Source organism: Moschus berezovskii, chromosome 12 (assembly GCF_049115385.1).
Source record: "Moschus berezovskii isolate FMDL1 chromosome 12, NW_MosBer_1.0, whole genome shotgun sequence".
NCBI classification, from domain to species: Eukaryota; Metazoa; Chordata; class Mammalia; order Artiodactyla; family Moschidae; genus Moschus; species Moschus berezovskii.
This window is the reverse complement of record NC_142471.1, coordinates 43,434,605-43,456,320: the sequence shown is the minus strand read 5'-3', so window position 1 is coordinate 43,456,320 and position 21,716 is coordinate 43,434,605. Positions and strand designations below refer to the sequence as shown.

The 21,716-nt window shown below is 38.9% G+C and overlaps 1 protein-coding gene across 1 annotated transcript in view; it reads left to right on the top strand.

Moving 5' to 3' along the window:
• PTPN20 (protein tyrosine phosphatase non-receptor type 20) overlaps positions 1 to 21,716 on the top strand; it is a 58,798-nt gene that overhangs the window by 20,850 nt on the left and 16,232 nt on the right. The window contains exons 4-7 of the mRNA XM_088842485.1: positions 4,126 to 4,226; positions 7,670 to 7,782; positions 12,559 to 12,707; positions 14,613 to 14,703. Coding sequence (XP_088698611.1) covers positions 4,126 to 4,226; positions 7,670 to 7,782; positions 12,559 to 12,707; positions 14,613 to 14,703 — 454 coding nt within the window. The remainder of the gene's footprint in view (positions 1 to 4,125; positions 4,227 to 7,669; positions 7,783 to 12,558; positions 12,708 to 14,612; positions 14,704 to 21,716) is intronic.

The following is a 21,716-nucleotide window of genomic DNA, read 5'->3' as shown; positions in this document are numbered from 1 at the left end:
GTGAAAGAGGAGAGTGAAAAAGTTGGCTTAAAGCTCAACATTCAGAAAACAAAGGTCGTTGTGTCCAGTCCCATCAGTTCATGGCAAGTAGATGGAGAAACAGTGGAAACAGTGTCACACTCTATTTTTTAGGGCCCCAAAATCACTGCAGATGTTGACTGCATTCATGAAATAAAAAGACGCTTGCTCCTTGGAAGGAAAGTTATGAGCAACCTAGATAGCATATTAAAAAGCAGAGACATTACTTTGCCCACAAAGGTCTGTCTAATCAAGGCTATGGTTTTTCCAGTAGTCACGTACGGATGTGAGAGTTGGACTATAAAGAAAGCTGAGTGCAAAAGAATTGATGCTTTTGAACTGTGGTGTTGGAGAAGACTCTTGAGAGTCCCTTGGACTGCAAGGAGATCCAACCAGTCAATCATAAAGGAAATCAGTTCTGAATGTTCATTGGAAGGACTGATGCTGAAGCTGAAATTCCAGTACCTGGCCACCTGATGCGAAGAGCTGATTCATTTGAAAAGATCCTAATGCTGGGAAAGATCGAAGGCCGGAGGAGAAAGGGATGCCAGAGGATGAGATGGTTGGATGGCATCACCGACTCAACGGACATGAGTTTGAGTAAACTCTAGGAGTTGGTGATGGACAGGGAATCCTGGCATGCTGCAGTCCATAGGTTTGCACAGAGTCAGACATGACTGAGCAACTGAACTGAACTGAACTGATATCATATTAATGGATAATAAGACTTAATATAATGAAGATAACAGTTTTTCTTAATTTAAAATACAAAGTTAATTTAACCTAGGTTTATTTTATTTTATTTTTTCAGTATAAATTTGTTTTAATTGGAGGCTAATTACTTTACAATATTGTAGTAGTTTTGCATACATTGACATGAATCCACCACGGGTGTACACGTTAATACAGATTTCAAATTTTGTGTTTGTAGGTGAGGGAGAAAGATATTTAATCAGCTGAATCAAACTTACTTGGGGAAATGGAAGGCCAAAAATATGCAGTATTAGGAAAAGAAGGCAAAGTGTGTATGTTGTGGAATGAGAACTGGGATAACTGCAGATTATCAAGACTCATTATAAACCTTAAGAGTTGAGGAAATGTGGTAGTAATTTAGGAAGTGGAACATAAGACAGATAAAACTGCTTAGAGATTACAGAAGATGACCTGTGCATATATGGGAACTTTTTCTGTGACAGGTGACATTGTGGATAGAATGGTCTGTGCAATTTATGGTGTGGGTACAATTGGTTATACCAAGAGGAAAAATAGTGCTTTGAACTGCTAAGACTAAAAACTCATACACAACAGCCAGACAGTGGTGATAGGTTGTACTGAAAGGGTTTTTTTTTTTAACATTTGGGGTGAAGTGTGGCAGAAAAAGATAAAGTCCCATTTACTAATGAAATCACAGTGTGACGAATTCAGGGACTGGCTCGTGATGCAGCGCAGTTCAGTTCAGTCACTCAGTCATGTCCGATTCTTTGTGACCCCATGGACTGCAGAATACCAGACTTCCTTATCCATCACCAACCAAACCAGCTTGTGATTTATCCAGTCTGGCATTTTCCCATGAGGTATTCTGCATATAAGTTAAATAATCAGGATGACGATAAACAGCCTTGTACTCCTTTCCCAATTTTGAACCAGTCTGTTTTTCCATTCCAGTTCTTACTGTTGCTTCTAGACGTGCATACAGGTTTCTTAGGAGACAGGTAAGGTGATCTGGTATTCCCACCTCTAAGAATTTTCCACAGTTTGTTGTGATCCTCACAGTCAAAGGCTTTGTGTAGTCAATGAAGCAGAAGTAGGTCTTTTTTCTGGAATTCCCTTATTTTCTCCATGATGCAACAAATGTTGCCAATTTGATCTCTGGTTCCTTTGCCTTTTCTAAACCCGGTTTGTACATCCGGAAGTTCTCAGTTCATTTACTGCTGAAGCCTAGCTTGAAGGGTTTTGAGCATAACTTTACTCGTATGTGAAACGAATACAATTTAGGGTAGTTTGAATATTCTTTGACATTGCCCTTCTGACCTTTTCCAGTCCTGTGACCACTGCTGAGTTTTGCTGACATATTGAGCGCAGCACTTTAACAGCATCCTCTTTTAAGATTTTAAATAGCTCAGCTGGGATTCTATCACCTCCACTAGTGGTTATTTATGTGAAGTTAAAACAGAATAAATTATATGTTTTGACTTATCCTGCATAACGAATGTGCTTGATAAGAGTTCTAGGTAGTTATTCCATTAATATGCTTGCATTTAAAATTGATTGTGCTTGGTTTCATGTTCTAGAATGTCAGCTGTATATATTCCCACAAGCATATATATACCCACAAGAAGTATTTCAAGTCTAGGAAATTTCATGGAATTAAGCAAAACACATATATATGAATATGGACTAAGAAGAGGGGAAAGGATTAATGTTTCACAAAATAAGAATCATCAAAAGACACTTCAAAAAAGATGAGAAGACATAACACAGTGTATGGCTGGAGATGCTGCATAAGAAATAGGTGGGAGCTGAGGGTGGAAAATTAGGCAGAGGCCAGACCGTGGCAGGCCTTCTAGACTTTGGATCTGCTGTTCCTTTTCTTCAGGATGCTTTCCTGTCTCTTTGTCTAACTTTCCTTCTATCTTTTAGGTACCTGGTGGTTAAGTATCACCATACTTTGTTACTGCATTATTGTTTACCACAGGTGTAGCTTTTATATGTTTGCTTGTGTATTTTCTCTTTCCCCATGAGAATGTATACATTTCACAAGGGCAGAACACATTATGCCTCTTATTCAGTGTTTTATCTGTAGCACTTAGAACAGTATCTGCATGTATTTGGGCCCCAGAAAAGAACTGTCAGATGAGTGGGTTAATTGAAGCAGAATTGAGGGCAAAAATATTGATTACTGAATCTTTATTTTAAGGTGATTTTTTCCGTTTAATTATATTCAATTTATTTACCAGTGGTCTGGGTACTGTACAGGACTGTGCAAAGTCAACAATGTGGACTAAAGTCCATTTAGTAGTACCAAATCTCATGGCAGAGACATACCTAGAATTACTGGATTAAATTACACAAGCACTGAAATAAAGATAAATAATGTTTATTTATTAGTAATCTGATATTTATTTTTTGGGGCTCCAAAATCACTGCTGATGCTGATTGCAGCCATGAAATTAAGAGATGCTTACTCCTTGGAAGGAAAGTTATGACCAGCCTAGATAACATATTAAAAAGCAGAGACATTACTTTGCCAACCAAGATCCATCTAGTCAAGGCTATGGTTTTTCCAGTGGTCATGTATGGATGTGAGAGTTGGACTGTGAAGAAAGCTGATCACCGAAGAATTGATGCTTTTGAACTGTGGTGTTGAAGGAGACGCTTGAGAGTCCCTTGTACTGCAAGGAGATCCAACCAGTCCATTCTAAAGGAGATCGATCCTGGGTGTTCATTGGAAGGACTGATGCTAAAGCTGAAACTCCAATACTTTGGCCACCTCATGCGACGAGTTGACTCACTGGAAAAGTCTCTGATGCTGGGAGGGATTGGGGGCAGGAGGAGAAGGGGACAACAGAGAATGAGATGGCTGGATGGCATCACCGACTCGATGGACATGAGTTTGAGTGAACTCCGGGAGTTGGTGATGGACAGGGAGGCCTGGCGTGCTGTGATTCATGGGGTCACGGAGAGTCGGACACGACTGAGCAACTGAACTAAACTGAATCTGATGTTAACAATAAGCTAAATGAGATAAGCACTCCTTATAAGAATCTTCTCTGGGCTGCAATAATAATCTTTTTTTTATTTTTAAGAAAAATAAGCTTTCTTTTTTATGAACTTTTGGAAAATAACTGGGATGATTAAAACTTGGGTGATTCAATAAAAATAATTTATATGTGCATGGTACTCTACATGCTATTTTGATGGATTGGAAAATATTGAAAGGGAGATACACATTTCAAGTGATTTTCTTAGAGTAGGAATCACACCATGATTGTGATTTAATTCTATTATTGAAGACCTTATCGCTCTTCTTGAGAAGCTATAGAAATCTTTTTCTCTTAAACTATTGATTCCTAAAATATAGCTATAATTTTTTTCATATGCCTATAGGTTTTTCAAAATGAAGTTAAATCAAGGAAGCTGAAAGTCTTTTTTCGAGATTTCCAACATAGTGATGATTTTGAAGATCAGTTCAAAGATGAGGCTGAAAGGTATAACTCATATACTTGTTTAATAAGTCTTCTGCTTAATTCATATTCATAGCTAGACCTTTGAGTAGAGGCTGAATAATGGCCCTCAAATGTTTGATTAATTTTAAAAATATAGTACTTTGTAGTAAGTACAATCTAACTTATCTAGAAATAGGATGTATTTATGACCTTATAAATATGATATTAACACAAGAAAAAGATATTCCTAAAGGATTCAGTTTCTCTATCATCTCAGCAATTACCCAGTTCCAAAACCTTTGTTAAGTGTGTTTTGAGTTCTTGGATGGGGCAGTGTACTTGAAGTAAGGTAAAGCTTCAGTTCAGTTCAGTTCAGTCGCTCAGTCGTGTCCGACTCTCCGCGACCCCATGAATCACAGCACGCCAGGCCTCCCTGTCCATCACCAACTCCCGGAGTTCACTCAAACTCATGTCCACAGAGTCGGTGATGCCATCCAGCCATCTCATTCTCTGTCGTCCCCTTCTCCTCCCGCCCCCAACCTTTCCCAGCATCAGAGTCTTTTATAAGATATTACATGTTTTCAGAAAAAGAATAATGTATACTAGAAATGGAACTATTAGCATGGTGAATACTATGTATGAAAAAAAATTAAAAACTTGGAGAAAAAGTAAATTTCCATTAGAAATAAAAGAAACAGCAACTTTAATGCTTATAAAATATTTAAATTTAAGTGTTATGTACAAAGACATTAAATAAGAAAATATTGAGTCATATTTTCTTAGAGATTTGTAAGTAATATTAGCTACAGTCACTGGAAGAGCACTGCATAATAATGTGTATAGTATACAGTTGTAAAAACAACTTTCATAAGTGCATTAAATGAACAATAAATAACATTAATTCAAAAGTGTTTCGAGATAATACTATATGTTACTAATATATACTAATTATTAGATACTAATTAATACTAAGCTCTGTATACAAATACAAAATATTAATAGTTCTTGTTCTGTAGTTTACAGTTGGGGCCCAGACACATGAAAAACAAAGTTAAATACAGTAGTAAATATTGTTATAAAATCAGAGTCTAAGGATTGTGGGTACAGAAAACAGAAAAGTATGCAAGGGGGAGCTATCTCCACCAGCTGCTTTGAGGAGATGATATTTTGGTTGGATTTAAGATCTTACATAAACAGAGGTTCAGCAGGTGAAAAGCAAGGGAAGAAAATTTCAAGGTGTAGGAAGAAGTTTGAGCAAAAATAAGGAGCCGTGAAAATATCTTATTATTGGTGAGAAGTGTTAAGTGTCAAGAGTTATAGGGTATACGTTAATTGGAATGTCAGGAAGCTTGGGAAGATGAGAGACAGAATAGAAAATATAATGTGGGCCATAGTTTGAATGAACTGAATATATGTGAAACCAAGGAGTACACATTTTATTTAGTCTGTTAGAATGAAAATGAAGCACAGATGGAGGTTTTTTGCATCTTCCTGTCTGTCTATCCGTCATCTATCTGTTATCTATCAGGAAGGAGGCTTGATGGTGAAAGACAGCTGGTAGGAAATGGAGAACAAGTAGATGTTTACAGTAACTCAAGAAAAGGGGGAGGAACAAAGAGTTAGAAACCTGTTATTACCCACAGAAACAAAAGGAAAAGACATTTACTTTGTTAAGGCTGAGGCATAAAGCACATAAAGGAAATTAACAGAGATGAGGACAGAAAAGTGGGCAAGAGTGAGTCTGTTAGCCTCCTGAATTTACAAGTTCAGTGAGGAGCCTGAGTTTATCCTGAAGTTGGTGGGCGAGTATAACACTTAAATTTTCATTTAGGGGAGAATTTTCTCAGGAATTGGAGAGCAGACCCAGAAATCAAATTAGGAGCCTTTTGCTAAATGGGGTTGCAAATGAAAGTGCAAAAAGAGCCAAACTGATAGCATAAGTGAGTAAACTGAGTAGTGAGAAGTTGGAAAGGAAACAGAAAGGAAATGTGGGCTAGTATTTGAGAACCTGTTAGAGTATATAGAACAGTATTTCAATGGAGATAGAAAGATTAAAGGGTTTCCTATTTTTAAGGTGAGAGAGAATCACTTGATTCATCTCCATTCTTATGATATGGAAGAATTTGTAGGTAGGGAGAAATTAGTTATATTTAAGAAAATATTCAACATTCAAAAAACTAAGATTATGGCATCTGGTCCCATCACTTCATGGCAAATAGATGGGGAAACAATGGAAACAGTGACAGACTTTATTTTGGAGGGCTCCAAAAGCACTGCAGATGATGACTGCAGCCATGAAATTAAAACATGCTTGCTCCTTGGTAGAAAAGCTATGACCAACCTAGACAGTATTTTAAAAAGCAGAGACATTACTTTGCCAACAAAGGTCCATCTTGTCAAAACTGTGGTTTTTCCAGTAGTCACGTACGGATGTGAGAGTTGGACTATAAAGAAAGCTGAGTGCAAAAGAATTGATGCTTTTGAACTGTGGTGTTGGAGAAGACTCTTGAGAGTCCCTTGGACTGCAAGGAGATCCAACCAGTCCATCCTAAAGGAAATCAGTCCTGAATATTCATTGGAAGGGCTGATGCTGAAGATGAAACTCCAATACTTTGGCCACCTGATGCAAAGAACTAACTCATTTGAAAAGACGCTGATGCTGGGGAAGATTGAAGGGAGGAGGAGAAGGGGATGACAGAGGATGAGATGGTTGGATGGCATCACCAACTCAATGGACATAAGTTTGAGCAAGCTCGGGGAATTGGTGATGGACAGGGAATCCTGGCATGCTGCAGCCCTTGTGATCGCAAAGAGTCGGACATGACTGAGCAACTGAATTGAGGTGAACTGAACTGGAGAAAACATAATTTTAGAAAAATGTCTCAGAAGAGACAGCATAGAGTTGAAAACCTGAAAGGATTAATTCTGAACATGGAGAAAACAAGGAATAATGAAGAATGCTGATGCACTTAAGTGTAGATTTTTAAAGAGAGTAAATTGAAAAAGTTCTTACTTTCTGGCTTACATTTCATAGAAGGGGCTCCATTGTTACTAAAGCAGAGCATTGAGAAAGGTAGTACATGAGAATGGTAGTTCAGAAATTAGGAATGGTAGAGGAAACGGAATAGAAACATACCAGTGTTTTCCAAATGGTTCTCTGCTGATGCTAGAAAGCCCAGTGACCCCAGTACTTTTCTTCTACCACAGTCTGGATAAAGGACGAAAGAAATGAATAGGGGGATTGATCTACGGCGGCTGGTTTGCAAGCAAAGTGAAAGCTAAAGTTGGAGTTTGTGATCAGACGTTGGGACTTTGGAATTATCTTTTTGAAAGTGGGTCAGTTCCTGGGGTTGACAATGGAAGCGGGTGGTTGAACTGAAATGGAGGTGAATGTCAATTGAATAGTTAATATAGATTATCAAAGATTCTCTTTTAAATACACATACATTCTCTAAGCCATGGGCAAATATAAATTTCTTTTCTAGTGAGAATGACGGCACCTTGCGGAAAACCAGTAGCTTCTTTCTAAAGCAGAAGTCGAGCAGTGAGGATGAAGAGCTTGCAGGGCCTTCCCATCCTGAGATTCCTACACTTCAGGGTATGACCTCATCCCATTTTATTAGCAGATTCTTGATGAGGCTATATTTCAGGGGTATGCACAAAGAAATTTCTAATAGAGATGCAGGAAAAGAGCTAGGAAAAACTTTTTCAAAAGGGAAAAAGATTATTTTCTAGGATTTTCCTATAAAAATGAAGAAACTGTTCCATACCTCACATTAATAAAAGGTACATTTCTATTCTTTAAGTATTTTAGCATAGCAAACATGTCAATTTAATAAAATGAGCTGTGTATTTCTTAACTTTTATAGATTAAATATGACCTGCTTCTTCATTTTCTTAATCTGACTTTGTTGCACAATAGTTACTTTGTAAGTAAAATAATAAATTTTTTTTGGATTATGCATTATCATATGTGGGAAAAAAGAAAATATAGATATGAATAATAAAGTAAACCATAATGCTGTCTCTGCCTTCTCTCAGCATTTTTTTTCCCAGCAAGGCTAGAACACAGTGAAGCCAAACGGGTGTTTCTGTTGGGAATGGAAGATGATCAAATGGCTTCGAATGGGAATTTTGTCTTCTCCTTGGGCTTCCTTGTGGCTACTCCCTGGTGGCTCAGATGGTAAAACATCTGCCTACAATGCGGGAGACCCGGGTTCAGTCCCTGGGTTGGGAAGATCTCTTGGAGAAGGAAATGGCGACCCACTCCAGAATTCTTGCCTGGAAAATCCCATGGACAGAGGAGCCTGGTAGGCTACAGTCCATGGGGTCGCAAAGAGTCAGACACAACTGAGTGACTTCAGTTCACTTTTGGGCTTCCTAGAGATACCTGTGGGAAATTTTAGGATTTCTGTGACTGCCTCTCCCCACCAACAGTTCCTCATTTTCGCCTCTAGAAAGAGCTTTTGGATATAATAGGGTTCCAAGACAAGATGAGTTTCTCAGGGCAGTGCAGATTCTTAGGAACTTCTACCTCTTCTTTATGCCCGTTCTTTTGTTTAATTGCTTCTTGTGTATTTTTTGCTGGTATTTACTTGATTTTTGTTATATGATTTGGCTTTGGAAAGAGATTTCACTTACGCGTTTTACCTCAGAATTCTTCTTTTTTTAAAAAACGAGAGTCCTTTTATGTCAGGATTCTCTGTTTTTCTGACTGTGTTGGGTCTTAGTTGCAGCATGTGGGATCTTTGTTGCGGCACCAGGCTTCTCTCTGATTGTCATGCATGGGCTCCAGAGTGCATGGACTTTGTAGTTTGTGACTTGCAGCCTCTCTAGTTGAGGCGTGTGAATTTAGTTACCCTGAGGCATATGGGAACCAAGTTCCCCAACCAGGGATCAAACCCCCTGCACTGGAAAGCAGATTCTCAAACACCAGACCACTAGGGAAATCCCTCAAAATTCATATTTAAAAAAATTATTTTAATATTGACTTTCTAGATTTATGGCATTTTGGCCAGTGTACATGATCTTTAAAATTTTAGATATTTAGAATCTAGATTATTGACATGACCTAAAAGACCATAAGTTTTTCAGAAAATTTCCATATGTACTATTAAATAGAATGTATTCTCTTTTGTTATGATTGGTTACAAGTATATAGCTATATGATATAGATCTATATCTGTAGTATAATGTATCATTATTGTTTTTGTTGTTGTTCAGTAGTTCAGTCATGTCCAACTTTTTGGAACCACATGGACTGCAGCATGCCAGACTTCTCTGTCCTCCATCATCTCCCTGAGCTTGCCCAAACTCATGTCCATTGAGTTGGTGATGCCATCAAATTACTTACAATTGTATATAACATATAGAGATATACGCTATATATTTATTTTAGTGCTATCAATTATATCATAGAGATCCTCTTAATCCTTGTGATTTATGTGTGTATGCACATGTGCATGCTTGATCTGTTTTAGAATTCGAGTTAGAGGTGTGTTAGACTCTGCATATACTCTCATCTCAGATTCCAGGGTCCAGGGACTTCTAAACACTTGGTCCCAGGGAGGAAAAAAGTTCTTTATTTTTCCCATCCATGTCTTGTATGTGTTTTGTTTTTGTCCAGTCACTCAGTTGTATCTGATGCTTTGTGAGCCCGTAGACTGCAGCATGCCAGGCTTCCCTGTCCTTCTGTATCTCCCAGAGTTTGCTAAAACTCACATCCATCGAGTCAGTGATGCCATCCAACCATTTCATCCTCTGTTGCCCACTTCTCCTCCTGCCCTCAGTCTTTCCCAGCATCAGTGTCTTTTCCAATAAGTCAGCTCTTTGCGTCAGGTAGCCAAATTATTGGAGCTTCATCTTCAGTAAAGTCCTTCCAATGAATATTCAGGACTGATTTCCTTTAGGATGGACTGGTTTGATCTCCTTGTTGTCCAAGAGACTCTCAAGTCTTCTCCAACACCACAGTTCAAAAGCATCAATTCTTTGGCACTTAGCCTTCTTTATGGTCCAACTCTCTCTCACATCCATACGTGACCAATGGAAAAACCATAGCCTTGACTAGACAGACCTTTGTTGGCAAAGTAATGTCTCTGCTTTGTAATGTGCTGTCTATGTTGGTCATAGCTTTTCTTTCAAGGAGCAAGCATCTTTTAATTTCATGGCTGCCATCACTGTCTGCAGTGCTTTTAGAGCCCTCCAAAATAGTCTGTCACTGTTTCCATTGTTTCCCATTTATTTGCCATGAAGTGATGGGACCAGATGCCATGATCTTCTTTTTGAATGTTGAGTTTTAAGCCAGCTTTTCACCCTCTTTCACCTTAATCAAGCGGCTCTTTAGTTCCTCTTCACTTTCTGTCATTAGGTTGGTGTCATCTGCATATCCGAGGTTATTGATACTTCTCCCAGCAATCTTGATTCCAACTTGTGCTTCATCCAGCCCAGCATTTCGCCTGATGTACTCTGCATATAAGTTACATAAGCAAAGTGACAATATATAGCCTTGATGTACTCCTTTTCCAATTTGCAACCAGTACGTTGTTCCATGTCTGGTTCTAATTGTTGCTTCTTGATCTGCGTACAGGTTTCTCAGGAAGCAGGTAAGATGGTCTGATATCCCCATCTCTTTAAGAATCTTCTACAGTTTGTTGTGATCCACGCAAAGAATTTAGCATAGACAATGAAACAAAAATAGATGGTTTTCTGGAATTCCCTTGCTTTTTCTATGATCCAATGGATGTTGGCAATTTGATCTCTGGTTCTTTTGCCTTGCTTGCCTTGGTATAATTGTCAATATATACACTCAGTCACATTATAAAACAGATCACTTCTCAGTCTATCATATCTGTTATATTTTTAACACAATAGTTTTTTTCCAAGAATAATGGATTTTGTGTAATTTCAAGGTGTATAGTCATGATTTTTCCAAAATAAGGACACTTCCTTTAAAAGTAATAATAGAAACAATGTGGAGATTCCTCAAAAAACTGGAAATAGAACTGCCATATGATCCAGCAATCACACTCCTGGGCATACACACTGAGGAAACCAGAATTGAAAGAGACACATGTACTCCAATGTTCATTGCAGCACTGTTTATAATAGCCAGGACATGGAAGCAACCTAGATGTCCATCTGCAGACGAATGGATAAGAAAGCTTTGATACATATACACAATGGAGTATTACTCAGCCATTAAAAAGAATGCATTTGAACCAGTTCTAATCAGGTGGATAAAACTAGAGCCTATTTTACAGAGCGAAGTAAGCCAGAAGGAAAAACACAAATACAATATACTAACGCATATATTGTCACCTTGCTTATTTAACTTATATGCAGAGTACATCATGAGGAACGCTGGGCTGGAAGAAGCACAAGCTGGAATCAAGATTACTGGGAGAAATATCAATAATCTCAAATATGCAGATGACACTACCCTTATGGCAGAAAGTGAAGAGGAACTCAAAAGCCTCTTGATGAAAGTGAAAGAGGAGAGTGAAAAGGTTGGCTTGAAGCTCAACATTCAGAAAACTAAGATCATGGCATCTGGTCCCATCACTTTATGGGAAATAGATGGAAAAACAGTGGAAACAGTGTCAGACTTTATTTTTCTGGGCTCCAAAATCACTGCAGATGCTGACTGCAACCATGAAATTAAAAGACGCTTACTCCTTGGAAGGAAAGTTATGACCAACCTTGATAGCATATTGAAAAGCAGAGACATTACTTTGCCAACAAAGGTCTGTCTAGTCAAGGCTATGGTTTTTCCCATGGTCATGTATGTATGTGAGAGTTGGACTGTGAAGAAAGCTGATCGCCGAAGAATTGATGCTTTTGAACTGTGGTGTTGGAGAAGACTCTTGAGAGTCCCTTGGACTGCAAGGAGATCCAACCAGTCCATTCTAAGGGAGATTGATCCTGGGTGTTCATTGGAGGGACTGATGCTAAAGCTGAAACTGCAATACTTTGGCTACCTCATGCGACGAGTTGACTCACTGGAAAAGACTCTGATGCTGGGAAAGGTTGGGGGCGGGAGGAGAAGGGGACGACAGAGAATGAGATGGCTGGATGGCATCACCGACTTTGTGGACATGAGTTTGAGTGAACTCCAGGAGTTGGTGATGGACAGGGAGGCCTGGCGTGCTGTGATTCATGGGGTCGCGGAGAGTCGGACACGACTGAGCGACTGAACTGAACTGAACTGAAAAGTAAAAATTAAAAAAAAGTAATAATAGACTCTTCACCTCTGGAAAAATAAAATTCTGTTAATTCTTAAATGGCTGGATCTTCACTTAAAAGAAAACAATAAAAATAATCTCTCCCTTCACACATATATAAGTAACTTAGAGATGTGAATTTTTCTCTTTCTTAGGTGTGGAAATTGTTTCTGAAAAGGAGCTAGCTCAGTTAGCTCTGATTCAACCATTAATATTCAATACACAAGAGCAATTAACCATCAGGGATTATTTTAAAATACTTACAAAAAAAGTATCAGAAGATGAAATCACCCAGGAATTTATGGTAAATATTTTGGTTTTAACTAAGGTCTGTATGTGATTTGTTTTTCTACTTCTCAATCAGAGAATATCTGTTCTTTTTTTTCAGGTTGAACTTGTTTTTATTTTTAAATATTAAATTTGTTTCTAAAGTAATGGGTGTACATAGTAAAAGAATAAAATAGCTTAAAAGGTTATAAAACAGATAAAGTCTCTTTTTCTCTCTTGATTCCCTATACCACTGTTAAATCTGTCATATAAACTTTCAGAAAAATTGTTGGCATGTACTTTATTATTTTGCTCTTTCTTTCCTTTTATAAAGAATTCCAATAAGAAATAATTCCCAAATATATTATGAGCATATATAGGTCTATCTCATTCTTTTTAAGTATTGCATGGTAGTTATATTAATGAAGACTTTTTTTCTTTAAATAGTCCTCTATGATGAACATTTAGATTATTACAGATGTTGTTATTATGAAAAACATCGCCCCTCTTCATTCATGTTCCTATGCATAGTCTTTGGAACAAATTCCTGGAAAGACAACCAGTATTTTGTGCTGTTAGATTTTTGGGTCTTTACTCGTCTTTTAAGTGACAGATGATTTCTTGTTGATGTTCGAATTGGCATTTCTTAATTTGAGAACAGATAGCTTTCCATATGCTTTTAAGCCTTTCATATTTATTTTCAGTGAACTAATTCCAGTTGTTTGCCTAATTTTCTATTTATTCCTTTTCTTATCAATTATTAACTCTTTATATAATGAAGAAATTATCCTTTTTGTATGTGTTTTGTATATATGGTAAAATTTTCCACTTTGCTTTTTGTGTTACATGTGTGTGCATATACATTTACTGTGAAGAAATAGCTAATTTTTAATGGTTGAATGTCATTCTTTCTTTTGGGGGCTTCAGGGTTTTCTGCATCCTTTAGGGATTCCCCTTTCACTCTAGGAACATAGCAATTATTTCTTGCTTTTTTTCTAATATTTTATGATTTTTTTTTTCAATGCATAAATCTTTCATCCAGGTAGCATTTAATTTGTTATAAGATACTTGGTAGGGATCCAACACTCTATAACTAATCAGTTGTTCAACGATCCTCTTGTCCCAACTTCTCTTCAGTGGTGTGAAATGCTACTTTTTCATATACTGAAGCACCATATATATTTTATTTTTGTGGTTTTAAAAATTGATTCATTTATTCATGTACCAAACTTTTAAAATTAACATAGCTTTGTATTATATTTTACCATCAATTAAGACTTGTCTTCCCTCATTACTCTTCTTTAATAGAATTGTTCTGCTTCTTTTTACAGTTGCTTTTTTCTAGGCTACTTTTAGAATTGGTTTGCAGAAAGATTAAAATGTAAAAATATGTGTGGAAATTGTTTCTGAAAAGGAGCTAGTTCAGTTAGCTGTGGTTCGACCATTAATATTTAATACTCAGGAGCAATCAACCATCAGGGATTATTTTAAAATACTTACAAAAAAAGTATCAGAATATGAAATCACGCAGGAATTTGTGGTAAATATTTTGGTTTTAACCAAGATCTATATGTGACTCTGATATTATCTTATGGCTTAAAACCTGGATCCTCATTCTCCATTGCAGCAGTGGCCAACATTAACTTATGGTAGTGCCAAGTTGGCTACCCAAGAGTTACTGAAGAGTTTTTAAGAAGTATGGACTCTCAGGCTTTGTCTGCAATTGTTCAAATAGGGTAGGGCTGGATACACATCAGTGCCCTTTGAGTATGAAACAAGGCCTTCCTAGTTAGTTTCAGTTCCCCTTCGTGTTCTGTATTCATGTGTTCTGTGTTGTTGTTACCATACTGTTAACTACTCAAGACAGATATTTTTTCTTTCCTCCTTTTTTTTTTTTTTCTGTCATAGTAAATATATTACATATATTTCTTACCTTTTAAAGGATTTGAAAGTTCAGAATCTGCCTGCTGTTTTCCACTCTGGGAATGAACTACACAACAGAGACAAAAATAGATACCGAGATATTCTTCCATGTAAGCTAACAATGGTTTTAATTACTTTCCTATTTATACTTGATGAAAGGTAAGAAGTGGGTTGTATGGCTTTCAGTATTAGCCGTTTTGACCTGTGACCATGATGAAGAACTCTGGAAGCTAGCGCTGGGTGACTGGGCATATTCTTGGTTGTCCTAGATCATGAAGAATGTCAAGTCTCCTATCCCAGGTAATCTCCTCACTGTCACAGGATTCTTTTCACAAGTCCTTCAACCCTGTTCTTATGCATTGCTACTTCTAAAGCGTCTTGTGCATTGTTGCATCTAAAACAGAAAGTTTAATGCCCTGAGACATCTTTCACTTTTGCTACCCTAAGCCCTTACCACCTTCCCTGATCATTTTGTTTAGACACATAAATACAATGGTACTATTTTTATCCTTTGTCCTGAACAATAAAGCTGCCAATCTACCCTCCAACAGGAGGCTTCCCTTTGATTGTTGCCAAAGATTTACTCATTGCTTTCCAGGGCTAGTTTCTTCCCCACCCAGTTAGCAGATTCATCTGTCTCAGACCTTCCAAAGAGCAGAAACAAAGCAACACAATTTTACTCTTAGGATGGAAATCTCATTTTTCTGCTTCACATTCCTTTCAAAGTCAAAAAACTTTTCCAAATTAAATTACCATTTTTCTTCCTACAAAATGACCTTCTTCTTTATTCTGTATCTTGTTTAGTTTAACCACTCATTTGTTCAAGCCAGAGAACCCGAGTCACCTGCAGTATCCAGAGTGGTCACAAAGTCCTTTCAATTCTACCTTCTTAATACCCCAAGAGTCCTCCCAGATCTCCCGATTCCCATTGCTGCTGACTTAGATTGAGTCTGCTTTCTCTCTCAGCTAGGCTCTGTCTTCTTCATTGCCTCTACTCCCATCTACTCACAGTAGCTACTGAAATAATTTCCCGAAAAGCTCTGAAGGTACAAATAAGTTACATGAAGTGGCCCAAATCCCCCTCTTCTGCTGCATTACCTTCTCTTTCCCAGCCTGCACCTGTGGCTTCATGACAAGTTCCCTATGATCAGTTGACCAGGGACAGGGAAACTGGGCCCGGGTAACAGATGGTTCTGCATGATATGCAGGCACCGTCTAGAAGTAGATAGCAGCTGCTCTACAGTGCCCTTTATGGGACATGCCTGAAAGACAGTGGTGAAGGAATTCCTCTCAGTTGGTAGACCTTTAAGCAGTGTACTTGGTTGTTCATTTTGCTTGGAAGCAGAAATGGCCAGAAGTACGAATCTTTATTAATTCATGGGCTGTAGTCAGTTGTTTGACTGGATGGTCAGAGACTTAGCAGAAACATAACTGGGAAGTTGATCACAAGGAAATCTGGGAGAGATAAGTGTGTATAGATCTCTCTGAAAGGGCAAAAACATGAATATATTTGTGTCTTTTGTGAATGTTCATTGAAGGGTGATTTAAGAAGAGGTTTTAACAATCAAGTGGATAGGATGACCTATTCTGTGGATACTAGTCAACCTCTTTCCCAAATACTCCTGTCATTACCCAGTGGGTTAATGAATAAAGTAGTGATGGCAGGGATAGAAGCTATGCATGGACTCATCAACATGGACTTCTCCTCACCAGGCTGACCTTGCTATGGCCATTTCTGTGTGCCCAATCTGCCAGTAGCAGAGACCGACACTGAGGCCCTAATATGACACCGTTTTCATAATGTGATCAAATGTGATCAGCCCCCTAGCTACCTGATGACAGGTTTATTACATTGAATTGCTTCTGTCATGGAAGGAACAATGCTTTTTTGCACACTAAAATAGACATGATATGGATTTGCCTTCCCTGCATACAAACTTCTACCAAATCTACCAAATGGACCTGAAGAATGCCTTACCACCATCATGGTAGTCCACACAGCCTTGCTTCTGATCAAGGAACTCACTTAGAGGCAAATTATTTGTGGCAGTGGGCCCATGATCACGTAATTCAGTGGTCTTGACACACTCCTCATCATTCCGAGGCAGCTGGCTTTAGAGCAACGGAATGACCTTTTGTAGACACGGTAACAGTGCCAGCTAGGTGGCAGTACCTCACAGGGTTGGAGCAGTGTTCGCCAAGAGGTTATATTTGCTCCAAATTAGGGTCCAATACATGATGCTATTTCTGCCACAGCCAGGAGTCAGGAGTCAAGGGATGGAAATGAGAGTGGCCCCAGTCACTGTTACCTCTGAAGTGAAAGCTGAAAGTGAAAGTCGCTCAGTTATGTCTGACTCTTTGTGATTCCATGGACTGCAGCGTGGGTAACCATTCCCTTCTCCAGGGGATCTTCTCACCTCAAGGACTGAACCCCTGTCTCCTGCATTGCAGGCAGATTCTTTACCGTCTGGGCCACCGGGAAGCCTCACTGGTACCACTAGTGGTCGACTAACATAATTTGTGCTTCTTGTCACTGTAACCTTATGCTCTGCTGGTCTCAAGGTCTTAGTGGCTCTCTTCATTAATGGCATCTGGTATTTGGTAAGGACTTCCCACCTGAAAATGTGATTCCATGAAGGGCAGCAAATCATGGAATTACTTGTAGATTATGGAGTCTAGAAGAATTGCTGCATATATGGACAAATGACTTAGGTACTTTGAATAAGGATTCCTTATCTGAAAGGCATGAATAATAATATGACTCTTCAAAGGACTGTTTTGAAGTTCAGATGAGGTGATGCATGGCTTGCGTGTTTGCACTAAATTCTCTTTTTGAGGGGAACTGAGAAGACTCTGATGCTGAGAGGGGTTGGAGGCAGGAGGAGATGGGGACGACAGAGAATGAGATGGCTGGATGGCATCACCGACTCGATGGACATGAGTTTGAGTGAACTCCGGGAGTTGGTGATGGACAGGGAGGCCTGGCCTGCTGTGATTCATGGGGTCGCAAAGAGTCCGACACGACTGAACGACTGAACTGAACTGAACTGAACTGAGACTAAACTACCACCACCACCTTTCTCCTATGGCCACCAGAGCTATTTCTTTCCTGCCAAATACAAGCAGACCTGGTTTTATAGTGCTACACTTTATTGTACTTTTCAGATACTGTGTTTTTTTATAGATTGAAAGTTTGTGGCAACTCTGTGTTGAACACCATTTTTCCAACAGCATTTCCTCACTTCATGTCTCTGTGTCATGTTTTGGTAATTTCTACAATATATCAAACTTTTTATTATTATTGTATCTGTTACAGTGATCTACTATCAGTGATCTGTGATGTTACTACTGCAAAAAGATTACAACTTGCCACAGGCTCAGATGATGTTTAGCATTTTTTTAGCAGCAGGGTATTTTTAAATTAAAATGCGTACTTTGTTTTAGATAGACATAATGTTATTATTACACATTTACTAGACTACAGTATAGTGTAAACATAACTTTTATATGCTCTGGAGGACAAAAAAATTCATGTGGCTTACTTGTTGAGATAGTCCCTTTATTGTGGTGGTCCGGAACCAAACCTGTGTGGTCTCCGAGGTATGCCTGTGTTCTATAGTTTGTTTCTGAAATCCTTTCCCTTTATATATTCCCTTTGTATGTTCTGAATCCTTCAGTATTTTAATAATTATTGTCCTTTTTTTCCTTTTTTTTTGGTTCTGGGAAAATTCCTTAAGCTGTTTTCTAAATCACTAATTTGTTTTTCAGTTTGCTTCTCACTTTAGGGATTTTTAATTGATAAATTGTGGTTTTTATTTGAAAGCAAGCTTTTATTACTTTAGACTGTTTCAGTTCAGTTCAGTCACTCAGTCGTGTCCGACTCTTTGCGACCCCATGAATCACAGCACGCCAGGCCTCCCTGTCCATCACCAACTCCCGGAGTTCACTCAAATTCATGTCCATTGAGTCGGTGATGCCATCCAGCCATCTCATTCTCTGTCGTCCCCGTCTCCTCCCACCCCCAATCCTTCCTAGCATCAGACTCTTTTCCAGTGAGTCAATTCATCTCATGAGGTGGCCAAAGTATTGGAGTTTCAGCTTTAGCATCAGTCGTTCCAATGAACACCCAGGATTGATCTCCTTTAGAATGGACTGGTTGGACTGTTTAATTTTGACTTATTGAATTCCCCCTTTGAAAATAAAAAATTACTTCCTACTACAAAATGGTACATGTTCACTGTAAAAATTTAGATAATAAAGCAGTCCCTACTAGCATTTTGATAAATGCTGTGCTGTGTTGTGCTCAGTCGTGTCAGACTCTTGGTGACTCCATCAACTGCCAGTAGCCTGACAGGGTCCTCTGTCCATGGGATTTTTCAGGCAAGAATACTGGAGTGGGTTGTCATTTCCTTCTTCAGGGAATCTTCCCCACCTATAAATCGGACCCACATCTCCTGCACTGGCAGGCAGTTTCTTTACTTCTGAGCTACCAGAGAAGCTCAAAATGCTAGTAGGGACTGCTTTATTAGAAAAGGCAGAGGAATCAGAGATCAAATTGCCAACATCCACTGGATCATGGAAAAAGCAAGAGAGTTCCAGACAAACATCTATTTCTGCTTTATTGAATATGCCAAAGCCTTTGACTGTGTGGATCACAATAAACAGTGGAAAATTCTGAAAGAGATGGGAATACCAGACCACCTGATCTGCCTCTTGAGAAACCTATATGAAGGTCAGGAAGCAACAGTCAGAACTGTACATGGAACAACAGACTGGTTCCAAATAGGAAAAGGAGTACATCAAGGCTGTATATTGTCACCTTGCTTATTTAACTTATATGCAGAGTACATCATGAGGAACGCTGGGCTGGAAGAAGCACAAGCTGGAATCAAGATTGCCAGGAGAAATCAATAACCTCAGATATACAGATGAAACCACCCTTATGGCAGAAAGTGAAGAGGAACTAAAAAGCCTCTTGATGAAAGTGAAAGAGGAGAGTGAAAAAGTTGGCTTGAAGCTCAACATTCAGAAAACGAAGATCATGGCATCTGATCCCATCACTTCTTGAGAAACAGATGGGGAAACAGTGGAAACGGTGTCAGACTTCATTTTCTTGGGCTCCAAAATCACTTCAGATGCTGATTGCAGCCATGAAATTAAAAGACGCTTACTCCTTGGAAGGAAAGTTATGACCAACCTAGATAGCATATTAAAAAGCAGAGACATTACTTTGCCAACCAAGGTCCGTCTAGTCAAGGCTATGGTTTTTCCAGTGGTCATGTATGGATGTGAGAGTTGGACTGTGAAGAAAGCTGATCGCCGAAGAATTGATGCTTTTGAACTGTGGTGTTGGAGAAGACTCTTGAGAGTCCCTTAGATTGCAAGGAGATCCAACCAGTCCACCCTGATCAGTCCTGGGTGATCATTGGAAGGACTGATGTTGAAGCTGAAACTCCAATACTTTGGCCACCTCATGCGAAGAATTGACTCACTGGAAAAGACTCTGATGCTGGGAGGGATTGGGGGCAGGAGGAGACGGAGACGACAGAGAATGAGATGGCTGGATGGCATCACCGACTCTGTGGACATGAGTTTGAGTGAACTCCGGGAGTTGGTGATGGACAGGGAGGCCTGGTATGCTGTGATTCATGGGGTCGCAAAGAGTCGGAGACGACTGAGCGACTGAACTGAACTGAACTGAGGTATCTTTATATATCTAGTGATTGTTTTGTCTATTCTTATATACAAGGAGAGATTTATGTTTGCTATTTTTGTTTTTTTTTTCATGTATGATAATATACATGTTTCAGTGCCATTCTCCCAAATCATCCCACCCTTGCCCTCTCCCACAGAGTCCAAAAGACTGTTCTATACACCTGTGTCTCTTTTGCTGTCTTGTATACAGGCTTATCGTTATCATCTTTCTAAATTCCATATATATGCGTTAGTATACTGTATTAGTGTTTTTCTTTCTTGCTTACTTCACTCTGTATAATAGGCTCCAGTTTCATCCACCTCATTAGAACTGATTCCAATGTATTCTTTTTAATGGCTGAGTAATACTCCATTGTGTATATGTACCAAAGCTTTCTTATCCATTCGTCTGCAGATGGACATCTAGATTGCTTCCATGTCCTCGCTATTATAAACAGTGCTGCAATGAACATTGGAGTACATGTGTCTCTTTCAATTCTGGTTTCCTCGGTGTGTACGCCCAGGACTGCAATTGCTGGGTCGTATGGCAGTTCTATTTCCAGTTTTTTAAGGAATCTCCACACTGTTCTCCATAGTGGCTGTACTGTTTGCATTCCCACCAACAGTGTAAGAGGGTTCCCTTTTCTCCACACCCTCTCCAGCATTTATTGCATGTAGACTTTTGGATAGCAGCCATTCTGACTGGTGTGTAATGGTATCTCATTGTGGTTTTGATTTGCATTTCTCTGATTATGAGTGCTCGATTCCAGAAAGATAAATGACCCAATCAAAAAATGGGCCAAAGAACTAAACAGACATTTCTCCAAAGAAGACATACAGATGGCTAACAAACACATGAAAAAAATATGTTTGCTATTTTTGAATCTGAGAAAGGTTCTGTCAGAACTGGTGTAAGTCCTGTTCAGAAATCTTGGTCATAGTGTTTTTGGTAGATGAGTGGGCCTCCTGACTTGAGTACTAGGGAGGAGCTACTGGTGAGACCACTGCATGGCAGGGAAAGATCCTCTTTTTATTCTCTCTGTGGGAGCAATGGTGGAACCAGAGCTCCAGATGTCTATGTAAAGTGAAGAGAGAGTTCCTGGGCCAGTGAGCCATGTAATTGACTTTTCCCCTCTCATATTTGTTAATAATAGTCCATATTTTGAGCAAATCCCCTTTGTAGCATCCTTTTGCCACAATACTTTTGCTTTGATGAGCATGCTACTTTACCAGGTGAAAGCTGAGAATGGACGTAAAAGATAGCTACTTTGTGTATAGGGAATTGATAGAATTCTAATAATCCTAGAATTTGTATCATTTGTTCCCTTCTGGCCACTGCTGCTCTGAGCTTTCAGGTTCTCTGGATTTGTAGGAGAAGGCCATTCATTCACTTGCTCCTTCAGAGGGCTCCTCCTTTGCTGTGTTTAGT